This window comes from Dicentrarchus labrax, unplaced genomic scaffold (genome assembly GCF_905237075.1).
Source record: "Dicentrarchus labrax unplaced genomic scaffold, dlabrax2021, whole genome shotgun sequence".
Taxonomy (NCBI): Eukaryota; Metazoa; Chordata; class Actinopteri; family Moronidae; genus Dicentrarchus; species Dicentrarchus labrax.
Genome location: NW_026136712.1, coordinates 563,400 through 577,979, shown reverse-complemented (window position 1 = coordinate 577,979; position 14,580 = coordinate 563,400). Strand labels below are relative to the sequence as shown.

General features: G+C 41.5%; 1 protein-coding gene across 3 annotated transcripts in view; it reads left to right on the top strand.

The window, feature by feature from the left end:
- Positions 1 to 14,580, top strand: part of mtr (5-methyltetrahydrofolate-homocysteine methyltransferase) — a 202,050-nt gene that overhangs the window by 147,293 nt on the left and 40,177 nt on the right. The window contains exons 1-7 of one of the 3 annotated variants that reach the window (XM_051417125.1): positions 4,810 to 4,975; positions 10,005 to 10,168; positions 10,410 to 10,621; positions 10,929 to 11,018; positions 13,236 to 13,305; positions 13,416 to 13,508; positions 14,131 to 14,237. The exons of 1 other annotated variant lie outside the window; for it this stretch is intronic. In XM_051417125.1, the coding sequence (XP_051273085.1) occupies positions 10,463 to 10,621; positions 10,929 to 11,018; positions 13,236 to 13,305; positions 13,416 to 13,508; positions 14,131 to 14,237 (519 nt within the window). In that variant the 5' untranslated portion in view covers positions 4,810 to 4,975; positions 10,005 to 10,168; positions 10,410 to 10,462. Of the gene's footprint in view, positions 1 to 4,795; positions 4,976 to 10,004; positions 10,169 to 10,409; positions 10,622 to 10,928; positions 11,019 to 13,235; positions 13,306 to 13,415; positions 13,509 to 14,130; positions 14,238 to 14,580 lie in introns of those variants that run through there. One more of the 3 variants, XM_051417124.1, reaches the window with a different exon arrangement.

Sequence of the window (14,580 nt, the reverse complement as noted above, 5' to 3'; positions counted from 1 at the left end):
GTCTTGTCAGCTGTCTTCTCACCAGGTCAGGTGTGAAGGACGCTGTAGAGGTGACCAGGACCAGTCTCTCCATGACCTTCATGATGTGAGAGGTCAGTGCTACCAGCCTGTAGTCCTCCAGGCAGGATGTTTTCCAGAGCACTGGCACTCTCTGAAGGTGTAGGCTCAGGTTGAAGAGGTGCTGGAAAACTCCACAGAGCTGGCTGGAACATGCCTTCAACACGCAAGGGCTGATGCAGTCCAGTCCAGCAGCTTTCCTTTGTTTGAGCCTCTCCAGCTCTCTCCTCACCTGGCTGGATGTGATGTGAAGTCCAGTATTAGTCGGTTTGGTAAATAGATACACTTTATTAATCCCTGAAGGGAAATTGGGTACCCGGAGCTACTACAACATGCTGCCGCTAGGACGGCGCCATTTTACATACTAAAAAGTAAAAGTACCTCCTATCAATATAAATAGTACTGAAAACATTTTCAACTAAGTATGAGAGGAGGGAAACTGTAAAGGAGTCAGAAGATACAAAATGAATAAACATCAAGAAAACTTGGAGGTGACCAAGTCTGCTGAACATGGGGAAGATGGCGACCGCGGAGAAACAGCTAGTATTAACCAAAATGCTCTGCTTGAAGGTCTGACATTACTCTATAAAGAGTTGAAAGACTTTAAACAACATGTGAGGAGGGACCTGAGAGAGAAGGGAGTTTAGCCATTGAGTTTGTAAATGAACTGTTTAAAAGTCATCTTAGCCTGCCTGACGGAGTGGAGTTCTAAATTCAGCGGGCGCACAGAGCACTGATCCCAAAGCCTGCAGCTACATCATTTCCGAGATCAATAACAGTAAACTCCTTACAGTTCCACGTTAAAGAGCTGACAGAACAACAGAAGATTGAGATGAACGGCAAACGACTTTACTTCGACAACGATTACGTGAGTGACATTATGGAGAGGTGCAAGGCATACGGGCCCATCAAAGCGAAGGATTTAACTTTCTTGTCGTTGCACAGGTACAGGTACTAGGCAACGAAATGCAGATCTAACCAGAAGTGCAGAGTTATGTCTTTATGTACAAAAATATGTTTAAAAAATAAATTTATAATAACATTATTTATTTATATATATATATATATATATATATATATATATATAAAACCTTGCTTGATATCATAATTTTAGAAATATGTGGCAGCGACTTTAGTATTGTGATGAATAGTAAACTGGACTCAACAAACAAGAACAAAAGTACCAACCATGTGATTAAAGTGATTGAGAAAATATTTAAAGAATTTGGTATATTGATACTTGGAGGGAATTACACCCCTGTAAAAAAGACTACACACACTACTCAGCCGCCTAATGACAGCTATGCTAGAATTGACTATTTTTTATGACTATTTAGAATAAAGAAATGTGAAATTCAAGGAGCAGATGTATCGGATCAATGTGCAGTTTATGTCAAAGTTAAATAAATCACAGGAAAAAAGTACATTATGGAGGTTAAATGTAGGAATACTAAATAACAAATCAATAGTGGAAGAGATGAAAAAAAATACATTGCAATCTATCAAAAGGAAAATGACAATGGAGAGGTTACCCCTGTGATTTTGTGGGATGCTCCTGAAGCAGTTCTAAGAGGAAAACTTATTTCAAAGTCAGCAGCAACAAACAATGTTAAAGAGGAAGCCTGTAAAGAAGAAAAGGAGAGGCTGTTTTAAAATTGAACAACAACAACATAAAACTACACAAGACTCCTCACTGCTTCCAAGAATTTAAGAAATCAGGGATAATATAGATAAAATATTAACCACAGAAATTGAAAAGATTGAAGATTGAAGTTGCCATGCAGTGCTTACTTCCTGTTGCTAGTAGGTGGCGCTATCACTATTACTGAATATTATCACATAGACGTGTTCAGGGCGGGACTCTGATCAAACGTGAAGTTTCGTTGAGATCGGATCATGTACGCAGAAGTTATGAAAAATCGCTCTTTCATGGCGAGACGTTTAAATTCCACGCCACAGGCACGGCGGAAAGTCGTAAATAGCACAACTTTTAATCGTGAATGTCTTTAGATGGGTGTGTCCAAATCTGAAATCCAATCAATTCCCTAGGAGGAGGAGTTCAAATACAACGTGTGCAAATCACCAAAAATGGCCACTAAATCCAAAATGGCCGACTTCCTGTTGGGTTTGGGATATGGCCCCCACTGGATTTTTTGGCCGTGTGACGTCATACACTCCACTATCGCGACTGCAAACACAACATCCAGATGCATTCATCGCCATCTCCGGGGATTTCAACCACGTTACACTGGACTCCACACTGCCAGACTTTCACCAGTTTGTAAGCTGCCCCACCAGGAAGAACAGGACATTAGACCTCCTGTACACCAACGTGAGGGAAGCTTACAGTGCCACTCCTTTGCCTCCACTGGGAAAGTCTGACCATAACCTGGTCCTGCTCACGCCACAGTACAAACCACAGATCCAGAGACAGTCCATGACCAAATACTCCTTCAGGAAATGGTAGAACAGAAGCTGCAGCATAACAACATGAGGGAGGTCTGGGATGGCATGAAAACCATCACAGGCTGCAAGAAGAAGGGCAACATCACAGGAGAGGGGGATGCTGGGAGAGCAAACCAGCTAAAACTGTTTTTTAATAGGTTTGATACTCCAGCTCCCACAACCAGCGACGGCCCACTTCACACCCCCACCATGTCCATCACCTCCCCCAATGCCACCACCATGTCCATCACCACCTCAGACTGCAGACCACCCCCACCCTCCACACACATTGACAGTTCAACCCCCCTCCCCACCACCATCACCAAGGATCAGGTGAGCAGAGAGCTGAGGAGGCTTCGTCCAAAGAAAGCAGCGGGCCCGGACAGAGTAATTCCAAGGATGCTTAAAGCCTGTTCTGCTGAACTGGGGGAACCACTCCAACATGTCTTCAACCTGAGCCTACAGCTGGGGAGGGTCCCAGTGCTCTGGAAGACTTCATGTCTCATCCCGGTTCCTAAAAAAACTGCAGTTTTGATACCAAGAGAAGGTGTGCGTGGAGGATGCCATCCTCTATCTGCTCCATAGGGCCCACTCTCATCTGGACAAGGAGAGCGGTGCTGAGAGAATCGCGTTTTTTTATTTCTCCAGCGCCTTCAACACCATCCGACCGCTCCTGCTGAGAGACAAGCTGACAGAGATGAGGGTGGACCTACTCCTGGTGACATGGATTACGGACTACCTCACAGAGAGACCACAGTATGTCAGACTGAAGGGCTGCACATTAGACACTGTGGTCAGCAGCACCGGAGCACCACAGGGGACCATGATCTCTCCCATCCTCTTCACTGTGTACACATCCGACTTCCAGTACAACTCCCGGCTCTGCCACATGCAGAAATACTCAGACGACACTGCAATAGTTGGATGTATCAAGGATGGACGGGAGGGGGAGTACAGGAGCCTGGTCAAGGACTTTGTTAGGTGGTGCAGGTCCAACCATCTGCAGCTGAACACCTCTAAGACCAAGGAGATGGTGGTGGACTTCAGAAGGAAGAAACCACATCTCCAACCCGTGTCCATCGAGGGGGTCGATGTGGAGGTGGTCAGGACCTATAAATATCTGGGGCTGCAGCTGGACGACAAACTGGACTGGACAGCAAATATGGACACTTTACACAGGAAAGGGCAGAGCCGTCTGCACTTCCTGAGAAGGCTGGGGTCCTTCAACATCTGTAAAAAACTGCTGCAGATGTTTTACCAGTCTGTGGTGGCCAGCGTCCTCTTTTATGCCGTGGTTTCTGGAAGAAGGAAGGAAGCAGCAAGAAGAGAGACGCCGGTAGACTGGACAGACTGGTGAGGAGAACTGGCTCAGTGGTGGGCACAGAGTTGGACTCTGGTGACAGTGGCAGAAAGAAGGACCCTGGACAAACTTTACTGTAGCTACTGTTAATTTTATACATATCATATATATATATAATATTTTATTTTTTATTTTTAATTCTATTCTTAAGGTTAGGGTTTTTAATTCTAATTTAATGTATGTTTAATGTATGTTTTGTATTTTGTGTGCTATTGGGTTACTTGAATTTCCCTCGGGATAAATAAAGTATCTATCTATCTATCTATCTATCTATCTATCTATCTATCTATCTATCTATCTATCTATCTATCTTAAGATCTACGCGTGTGCCGATTTTTATGCATATTGGTGAATGGGGCGGATGGCACAGTTTATGGGCCCCTTAGGGGCCATTCTGCCATGCTCATAGTGGACCCCTAGAAAATATGAAATTTTTCCTAATGATTCCAGTATGTTTTAGTGCCATTTTCAAAGTATGAAGTATATTTTCATGATTATCACAATAATAGAGTATCACAATTATTTTGGCCGAGATAATCATGACATGAAATGTTCATATTGTCCCATGCCTACTTGCAACACTTCGAAAATGGCCATGGCAGTTTTTACACCTGCATTTTGAAATGTTATTAAGCCCTGTTTCCGACTTGCCATGCCATGACATGGTTGGTACCAATGGATGTGTTGGTCATCTAGTTTCATTTGAAACTAGAAACGCCACTGTCCCTGCTCCCAACTGAACACTGCTATTATTCTCTGAGGTACTGAGTGAGAATTTCCCTTTAACTATGCAGTAGGAGTGCCATTTACTGTGAAATGACGGCGGGATCTCACTGAGTGTCTTACCAAATAAACAAATGAATTATTAATACTGTAACTTTATATTTTTAAAGTTGTGCTGAAGCTTTTATTGTGAAGGACACCAACCGGAAGTGTAGATATTGACGCTCTCTGGCCACAGCTGGACCACAAGGTCCCAAATCTCCGGTTGGTCCTAGAGCTGCAGGATTAAGCACTGGGTCTTCTCACTGGTCATAGAGCGGGTTTCAAGACTCGGTCTTTGCAAGATGTCTCCGACTAACGTCATTCATCAGTCTTCTTCAGGAGGAGCGGGTAAAAACTGTCAGCCTTAGCCGTTAGCTGTTAGCCTGCACTACTGCTACAGAATGTGTCTGGTGTCATAACTTCCTGCTGTCCACTTGTTAACTTGATATTGTCGATAGCTACACCTCGTGTGAGTGTACTATTTGGCTAACTGATAAAGTGTGTGTGCACATTTAGCTAAGTTAGTTAGTTTAGCTTACGTCTCGCAGTTAAACTTGTATTAGTTGAAGTGGCTGAGTGACTATCATTGTTCAGGTCTGCATATTAGACAGTCAGTACTTTGTTCTGCCGAACCGGAATGGAGCCAGTTTGGCTTGGCTATTGTATCCCCCACAAAAAAAACATCAAACCAGATTTGTGGAAATAGTAAAGATTCCAAAATAAAGGACCGGGAGATAAAGTGTCTATAAACATGTATTTCTAAACAAAATGTAGGGTAAAATGATTCCAGTATGTTTTTGTGCCATTTTCAAGATAATCATAACATGAAATATTCATATTGTCTGTTTGGGGCCACCAGACGTAAATCATAGTTTTGACGCTGTATATTATAAGATATTATTGGCCGATATTACACATATCAGTATCAGTATTTGCTAGGTGACCCCTGTTCAAAGCAGGGTGTCCTGTGTTCTGACAAATATCTGCAAACAGTGTTGGTCTAGTTACTCAAAAAAAAAAATGTATTACTCATTACTGGCTACTCTTTTAAAAAGTAATATTCTTACTTTATCTATTATAGTAATTAGTAGGGTAGTACGCTATGGATTTTTTTTGTTCAGCTGATACGATAACCGATAATTGCTTACTACTCATTTCACATTTTTATCTTTTATATAATATTGCATTCTGTTCTAGTCAAGTGTAAGATCTTGTAGACACCTGGCGTTAACATGCGTGTTGGGTGATCCGAAGTGGACAGCTTTAAGTAAGTCAGTTTACACATGGCATTAGAATGCGTCTCCTCATGCGTCTTGAATGACCACTTGTGATGGGATCTCGCTTTCCCGCTCTAGGGTTGTACCTACTCAGAATTGTGTCAGTCAGTGTCCATTATTACATTATTACTGTTTTTTTCCCCCAGTTCAGTGGCACACTAGGCCGTTGCTTGTACCCTTCGTTTTTACCCATAGCTTTTACCTGCACTGTCAGCAGCCCTGCAGAAACCAGAGAAAATAATTAGTTTGAGTGCATGGGGGGTAGATGATGTATGCGTGCATGCTGATTCAGATGAACTCATCTTATCACTACTATAAGCTATGAAACGTGTCTATTTCCATTTCCAGGACCTTTGAAACACAGCTCCACACATTCGGAGCTCCAGTGTGTGTGTGACAGTCAGTGATGTTACGCTATTACTTGCAATGTCTAATGAATCAGATTGTCATGTGGGCTGGACATTATGCCAGACTACAGAGAGGTGACTACAGACAGAAAGAGAGAGAGAAGTAGTGCATTTTAAAATGAGTTTATTAGCTCAGTGATCGTGTTAAAAAAGTATCAATACTGATAATTGGAAAAAATTATGAATATCAGTTTTGATAATAGGCCAGGCCGATAATTCAGGGTGGGTGGTAAGTTTAAGAGTCAGTATCAGTGGGTCCTGGTCCTCAGGCCTTGTTGATGAGGATAGCTGCAGATGGAAAAAAAAACTGTTCTTGAGGTGGGGGGTTTTGGTCCTGATGGACTAGAAAGGCACTATATACATACAGTCCATTTGAATAACCAGTTGTGGAGTGTAACTATGTACATTTACTCAAGTACTGTATGTAGTACAATTTTGAGGTACTTGTACTTTACTTGACTATTGACTACTCACACATATATCCATTATACGTTACAGTTTGGGGGCAAATATTTTACTTTTTACTCCTACATTTATTTGGTTACTTCAGTTAATACTTACATTGCAGATATTAATACAAAATCTAAATTGATAAATGATGATGTGTTATTTTAAATTAAGCTAGCAGCATAGTATAATCAACATTTTAAATTTAAATTTGGTTCACCTTTACCAGCTGCAACATTCAACAGTTATAGTAATCATACAGGGTTGGTAATAAGTAAAAGTAAAAATAATAAGAAATAGGTACGTTTTTATATATATATATATATATATATATATATATATATATATATTATCACCACTGACAGGTGAAGTGAAAGGAAAAGTTGTGAACTGTGACAGGGTCATGACAAGGCTTTCTGATTCTGATACATAGGTGTCAGAATGCAGTGCAACGCCGTTTGTTGCGTATTGGGCTGCTTAGCCACAGACCAGTCAGGGTGCTCATGCTGACCCCTGTCCACTGCCAAAAGCGCCTACAATGGACACGTGAGCATCAGTACTGGACCATGGAGCAATGGAAGAAGGTGGCCTGGTCTGATTAACGTTTTCTTTTACATGTTGTGGATGTCTGCATCCGAACACATTGCCCCAGGATGCACTATGCAATGCAAATACAGGGACATGAGGACATGGATAAAATGCACCTAAACATGTAACATAAAAAAAGGGCGGCTGTGGCTCAGAGGTAGAATGGGTCGTCCACTAATTGGAAGGTTGGCGGTTTGATCCCTGGCTCCTCTCGCTGCATGTCGAAAGTGTGAACTTTGAGCAAGACACTGAACCCCAAATTGCTCCTGATGCGGTGTATGAGTGTATGAATGATTAATTTCTGTTCTGCTGAGCAGTTGGCACTTTCATGGCAGCCACTGCCATCAGTATGAATCTGTGTCAGTGGGGTGAGTGTGGCATGTAGTGTACAGTGCCTTGAGTGGTTGAAAGACTAGAAATGCGCTATATAAGTGCAGTCCTTTTACCATTTAAATGAAAAAGAAAGCAGGAAAACAAAGAAGAATGTTGAGTAGTATGGTTTTCTTGGCCACAGTTAATGCTATTATTAAAAGGAAAGTTTGGAGATGTTGTGGGACTGCGAGACAGATGGAGGGAGAAAAGAGAATGCTGAGGATCTCGGACAGAATTCCCATGACCTCCAACCTCCGGAAGTGGTTGTCTATTGCAGTGGGACAGTGTGTGCAGGTGCTGCTGTCTGTGAAGCCCATATGATACATTTTGTGAGTGGTGATGTGTACACAGTCAGTGTGTACACCTTGTATTGAATTAGTGGAACTGTTGAGTTGTGTGACATGGCAAGTTGACATGGCATAGTTTGCCAATTGATGTCAGATTGTTGCATACTTAGCTGTCCATTTGTCTATTGGTAATGAAATTGTAGTGTCATGGTGAAAGAAAAGTTTATAAATCTGTGAGAGTCATTTCTTGGGTTGAAATGAGCATAGTTTGACAAGTAAAGCAGGGGTGCTGTTGTGGAAGTTATGATCATCAATTTTCTCCTTTTAAGGTCTCTTTCAATTGTATGTACTGGTAGTGACACTGGTGAGGTAATTTGTCTGTTTGCTGGAGAAGGTCAAAGGTCATGAGAGAGCTACCATTGAAATTTGCCCCCAGGCTAGTTAGTCCTCTCCGTTTCCATGCAGGGTAGATAACAGGTTCCTTATTGATTTTAAAGATAGGAGATAGGAGTAAGAGTAGAAGGTGATAGTTTGAGGTTAAGTATTTCATTTGCTTTCCACCAGGCAGTGAGAGTGGTATTTATAGTGTTAAATTTGAAGCAGTTATGAGTAGAGGTGGGTGATATATATCGTTTGCGATAATATCGTCATTGTTGTTTTGACGATGTGCAAATTTCCATCATTGAGTATTTAAATTACTTCGCCAAAAATATTGAAACGCACGCGGAAACACCTCACATCCACTTAATACACGGTGCAGCAACACTCTCTACAGCATGGCAGGATTCAGTCACACGACTAGTGGACCTACGTGATCACATGACATGATCACATGACCTCTCGCTAGCATCCTCCTTGCAACAGTTTAGCAGCGCCTTGTGATGGTAGAGAGAAAATGCAAGCGTTTGGTGGACACAAGCCCTAACTCAGACAATTCCAATCACATTTTAAAGGATATCGACTGATTATCGTTATCGCCAGAATCCCCAAAAATAACAAGATATTATTTTTTGCCCATATCGCCCACCCCTAGTTATGAGTCTTGATTGATCTGTCTATAAATGCAATATGATGAATGGGGAGATGCTTACAGATGGTCTGTTCAATATTGAGCCAGGTAGAATTAAGATTATTTGTCCAGTTTCAAATATACTGAAGCTGGTGAGAGAGGAAATAGTAAAGAAATTAGTAAAAAATTTGGTGCATCGAGTCCGCTATATTGTTTCGGTGTTTGAAGTGTGGTTAATTTCAACCTGGACCTTTTACCTTTCCAGTCAAATGTATTTACTGCTGAACGTAGAGGAGGATTTATGGGAGTATTAACAGGAGTCATGGCAAATAAATTATTTTTGGTAGAATTTTCATTTTGACACTGGAATTACGGCCAATTGAAGAGAGTGGTAGTGTATTTCATCTATCTAGTTCTTCTTTGATGCTGTGTAGTAACGGGCTAACATTTTGTTTAAATGTGTCATTTGTATTTGTTGAGATATGGATTATGAGGTATTTGATGGATTGAGTTGTGTGGCTATAGAGTAGATCCACTAACCCCAGCACCCCAGTCAAAATGGTGTAAGGGCAGAATCTCGAAGTGTGTTATATAGAATTTAAATCCAATTAGTGAAGTGGGGACAAAGCCAAAGTGGTTTAAGGAGGTGAAGAGAAAGGGCCACCCTACCATTTTAAATGCCTTTTCTGCTTCTAAAGTTGGAATTATGGTTTAATTGTTGTGTCTCTTATGGTATTGTATAGATTAATTATTTTGAATAGCCTCTGCATGTTTTCTGAGGAATGTCTGCCTTTGATAAAACCTGAGTCTCATCCGGGTGTATAGGTGATGAAATTACAGTTTCCAGTCTTATTGCAGAAGATTTGCTTATCATTCCCTGATGGCAATAGCCTCTTTCAGCAGGATAATACGCAGTGCCACAAAGCAAAAATGGTTCAGGAATCGTTTGAGGAAAACAAGTTCAAGGTGTTTACTTGGCCTCCTCCCCAGATCTCAGTCCAATCGAGCATCTGTGGGATGTGTTGGACAAACAAGTCGGATCCATGGAGGCCCCACCTCACAACTTACAGGACTTAAAGGATCTGCTGCTAACGTGTTTGTACCAGATACCACAGCCCCCCTTCAGAGGTCTATTGGAGTCCATGCCTTGACAGGTCAGGGCTGTTTTGGCGGCAAAAGGGGGACCTACACAATATTAGGCAGATGGTCATAATGTTATTGCTGATCTGTGTATGTCCAGTGTGTGCTTTAATAAAGTCTTGGAAGCTTGGCACAAGGGTGTAACAAAAACAAGTTTCTGTTTGACTGGCTGTTAAAAAGCCAGAGCAGTATATTAACCTTCAGTATTTAATCCCATGGCAAATAAATATGAAATCCCATTTGTTTTCTTTCCAGAATGCAGATGTCCATTAGAGTCTGAGCTGCGATCAGTGCTGCAGCAAAGGATTATGGTCCTGGACGGTGGTATGGGGACAATGATCCAGCAGCATAAGCTTGAAGAGGAAGATTTCAGGGGGGACGAGTTTAAAGACCACCCTCTCCCACTGAAGGGCAACAACGACCTTCTGAGTATCACACAGCCCGATGTCATTTACAAAATACACAAGGTACTCCATCCAGGAGGTCTGTTTAGCCAGACTTTGGCTCACATACCCTGACAAATATCAGCCCTGCAGTTAATTTTACCTTCATATGTTGTGATAGTGAGACATCTGTCACCAATGAAGGTAATGGAAATTTGCTCCTGTGGCTCAAAGCAGTGCAGAATGGCATTTGACAACACGTCTTTCAATGAATAATATCCTGCTTAGCCTGGATAACCCAAAGAGCTCACTGTGGACTATTGTTCATTCAGAGAATAGTCCCTATGAAAACTGTCCACAGTGTCTAACCTTTGCTCTCTGTGTTTTGAAGGAGTATCTGCTGGCTGGTGCTGACATCATAGAAACCAACACATTCAGCAGCACCTCCACCGCCCAGGCAGACTATGGACTGGAGCACTTGGTATGATGTCTGACCCGGCTAGATCACTGGGCCGCTCATGTGGTAGTAGAAACAAAGGTCAAGTACACAGGCTGGCTCGTGTTAACCACTGATGAACACACTTTTTAGAACTAGACCTGTCCCCATTTCTGCATACAACTGTACACTTTTTACCTAGTTCTGTGACCTTGCTATTATCTCCACCTGACAGAATCTTCCCTGTATTCAGCAGGCGGGACACATATGCTCTTGTCATAATAAACCTCATTCCTTTAAAAAAGAACTAACAAGACATTTAACTATTTGTCTATTTTACACTATTTATTCAACCTTCCTAAGTCCCCCCCTTTTTGCTTTGTCCTCCAATAACAGTTGAGCAAGCCTCTGTCAGAACCTCTTTTAACTACCTCCTGTCCTGTACTTAGATATACAATATATAATTTAATAAAAATGACTTTTATATACAGTGGGTACGGAAAGTATTCAGACCCCTTTAAATGTTTCACTCTTTGTTTCATTGCAGCCATTTGCTAAAATCAAAAAAGTTCATTTTATTTCTCATTAATGTACACTCAGCACCCCATCTTGACAGAAAAAAACAGAAATGTAGATTTTTTTGCAAATTTATTAAAAAAGAAAAACTGAAATATCACATGGTCATAAGTATTCAGACCCTTTGCTCAGTATTGAGTAGAAGCACCCTTTTGAGCTACTACAGCCATGAGTCTTCTTGGGAATGATGCAACAAGTTTTTCACACCTGGATTTGGGGATCCTCTGCCATTCTTCCTTGCAGATCCTCTCCAGTTCTGTCAGGTTGGATGGTGAACGTTGGTGGACAGCCATTTTCAGATCTCTCCAGAGATGCTCAATTGGGTTTAGGTCAGGGCTCTGGCTGGGCCAGTCAAGAATGGTCACAGAGTTGTTCCGAAGCCACTCCTTTGTTATTTTAGCTGTGTGCTTAGGGTTATTGTCTTGTTGGAAGGTAAACCTTCGGCCCAGTCTGAGGTCCTGAGCACTCTGGAAGAGGTTTTCTTCCAGGATATGTTTGTACTTGGCCGCATTCATCTTTCCTTCAATTGCAACCAGTCGTCCTGTCCCTGCAGCTGAAAAACACCCCCATAGCCTGATGCTGCCACCACCATGTTTCACTGTTGGGATTGTATTGGGCAGGTGATGAGCAGTGCCTGGTTTTCTCCACACATACCGCTTAGAATTAACGCCAAAAAGTTCAATCTTGGTCTCATCAGACCAGAGGATCTTATTTCTCATAGTCTGGGAGTCCTTTGTGTGTTTTTTGGCAAACTTTATGCAGGCTTTCATATGTCTTGCACTGAGGAGAGGCTTCCGTCGGGCCACTCTGCCATAAAGCCCCGACTGGTGCAGGGCTGCAGTGATAGTTGACTTTGTGGAACTTTCTCCCATCTCCCTACTGCATCTCTGGAGCTCAGCCACAGTGATCTTTGGCTGGACGGCCAGGTCTAGGAAGAGTTCTGGTCATCCCAAACTTCTTCCATTTAAGGATTATGGAGGCCACTGTGCTCTTAGGAACCTTGAGTGCTGCAGAAATTCTTTTGTAACCTTGGCCAGATCTGTGCCTTGCCACAATTTTGTCTCTGAGCTCCTTGGGCAGTTCCTTCGACCTCATGATTCTCATTTGCTCTGACATGCACTGTGAGCTGTAAGGTCTTATATAGACAGGTGTGTGCCTTTCCTAATAAAGTCCAATCAGTTTAATTAAACACAGCTAGACTCCAATGAAGGAGCAGGACCATCTGAAGGAGGATCAGAAGAAATGGACAGCATGTGAGTTAAATATGAGTCTTAAATAAGGGTCTGAATACTTATGACCATGTGATATTTCAGTTTTTCTTTTTTAATAAATTTGCAAAAAATTCTACATTTCTGTTTTTTTCTGTCAAGATGGGGTGCTGAGTGTACATTAATGACAAATAAAATGAACTTTTTTGATTTTAGCAAATGGCTGCAATGAAACAAAGAGTGAAATTTTTAAAGGGGTCTGAATACTTTCTGTACCCACTGTATAGTCACAGCTAATGTTATAAAACATAGCTAACTAGTTAACTAATGATTGATTTTAAATTGGTTAGCTAGTTAGATTGTGTTTTGCTAACATTAGCTTTCAGATGTAACTACCTACCTACCTAACTTTAGCAAGATGTCACTCTCTCTTGTCTTCTGAAAAATGTAGACAGGTGTTGTTGTCTTTGTTGTGCAGGCTTATCGCCTCAACAGGGCATCGGTGGCGCTGGCGAGAAAGGCAGCCGACGATGTCACCAAACAAACTGGTTAGCTGAATTCTTAGCTTTACAGCAGCATGTTGTGGTGATAAATGTATAATCCCAGCCTCTCTGGGAATATATGTGTGTAAAATCGACTCTAAACTGTGTGTTATCAGGTTGTAAACGCTATGTGGCCGGGGCAGTGGGTCCCACCAACAGAACCCTGTCTGTATCCCCGTCTGTGGAGAGACCTGACTTCAGAAACATCAGTAAAATGACTTTTATTATTATATTTTTACTATGTACATTGTAAAGTAACTGAATGATTTGGGAGACAAGCGTTAGAGGCCAGGAACATAAAGGATTATAGATTCTGATTGTTTCAAGGTCATAACATTATGACCACCATGGTGTCCAAGTGCCCGATACTCAATAAACTGTGATGCACTGTGTGTTCTGACACCTTTCTATCAGAACCAGAATTAACTTTTTCAGCAGTTTTAGCTATAGTAGCTTGGCTTCTGTTGTATCGGACCCCACGGGCCAGGATTCACTCCACACTTGCATCAATGAGCATTGGACGCACAGCGGTCAAAATGATGACAAAGTATCCTTGAGCAAGATACTGAACCCCAAATTTCTCCTGATACTGTGCATTGGTGTGTAAATGTATATGAATGAGTTAGTTTCTGTTCGATGGGCTTTGCCATCAGTGAGTGATTGTGTCTGAAAGGTTGAATGTGGCATTTATTGTAAAAGCGCTTTGACTGGTCGGAAGACTGGAAAGGCACTATACAAGTACAGGTCCATTTACCATTTACCAACATGCAGTATAATAGCAATGTAATGTACTGTATGTAATGTTTGTGTGTGTCTTTGTGTTTTTCCCAGCATTTGATGCACTTGTAGAGGCCTACTCAGAACAGGTCAGAGGTTTATTAGATGGAGGCGCAGACATCCTTCTGGTTGAAACCATCTTTGACACTGCCAACGCTAAGGTAGCTCTCACTTGATACACTTACAATTCAATAGAATTCACAATACTGGCTTCACAAAATGATTTTCTCATGACAAAACAAATTGTGTCTGAAATGGATTCCTTTATTACTCAGACAAGTCTACAAAATATATTTTCTCTTAATTTTCTTTATACTTTTTATTTATTTCTGAGGTAAATATAAACTGTGCAAAACAAGGCCTATTTCCTTTTCATTGTAAACGTGAAATATAACCCTCTCAACTACAGAAAAAGGCCTCATATCTCTTGCCATATCTTCTTACCTTTTTTATTTTCTGATTTAGGGAAGCCAAAAACTATTAGCATCACAATTCTTTTTTCAT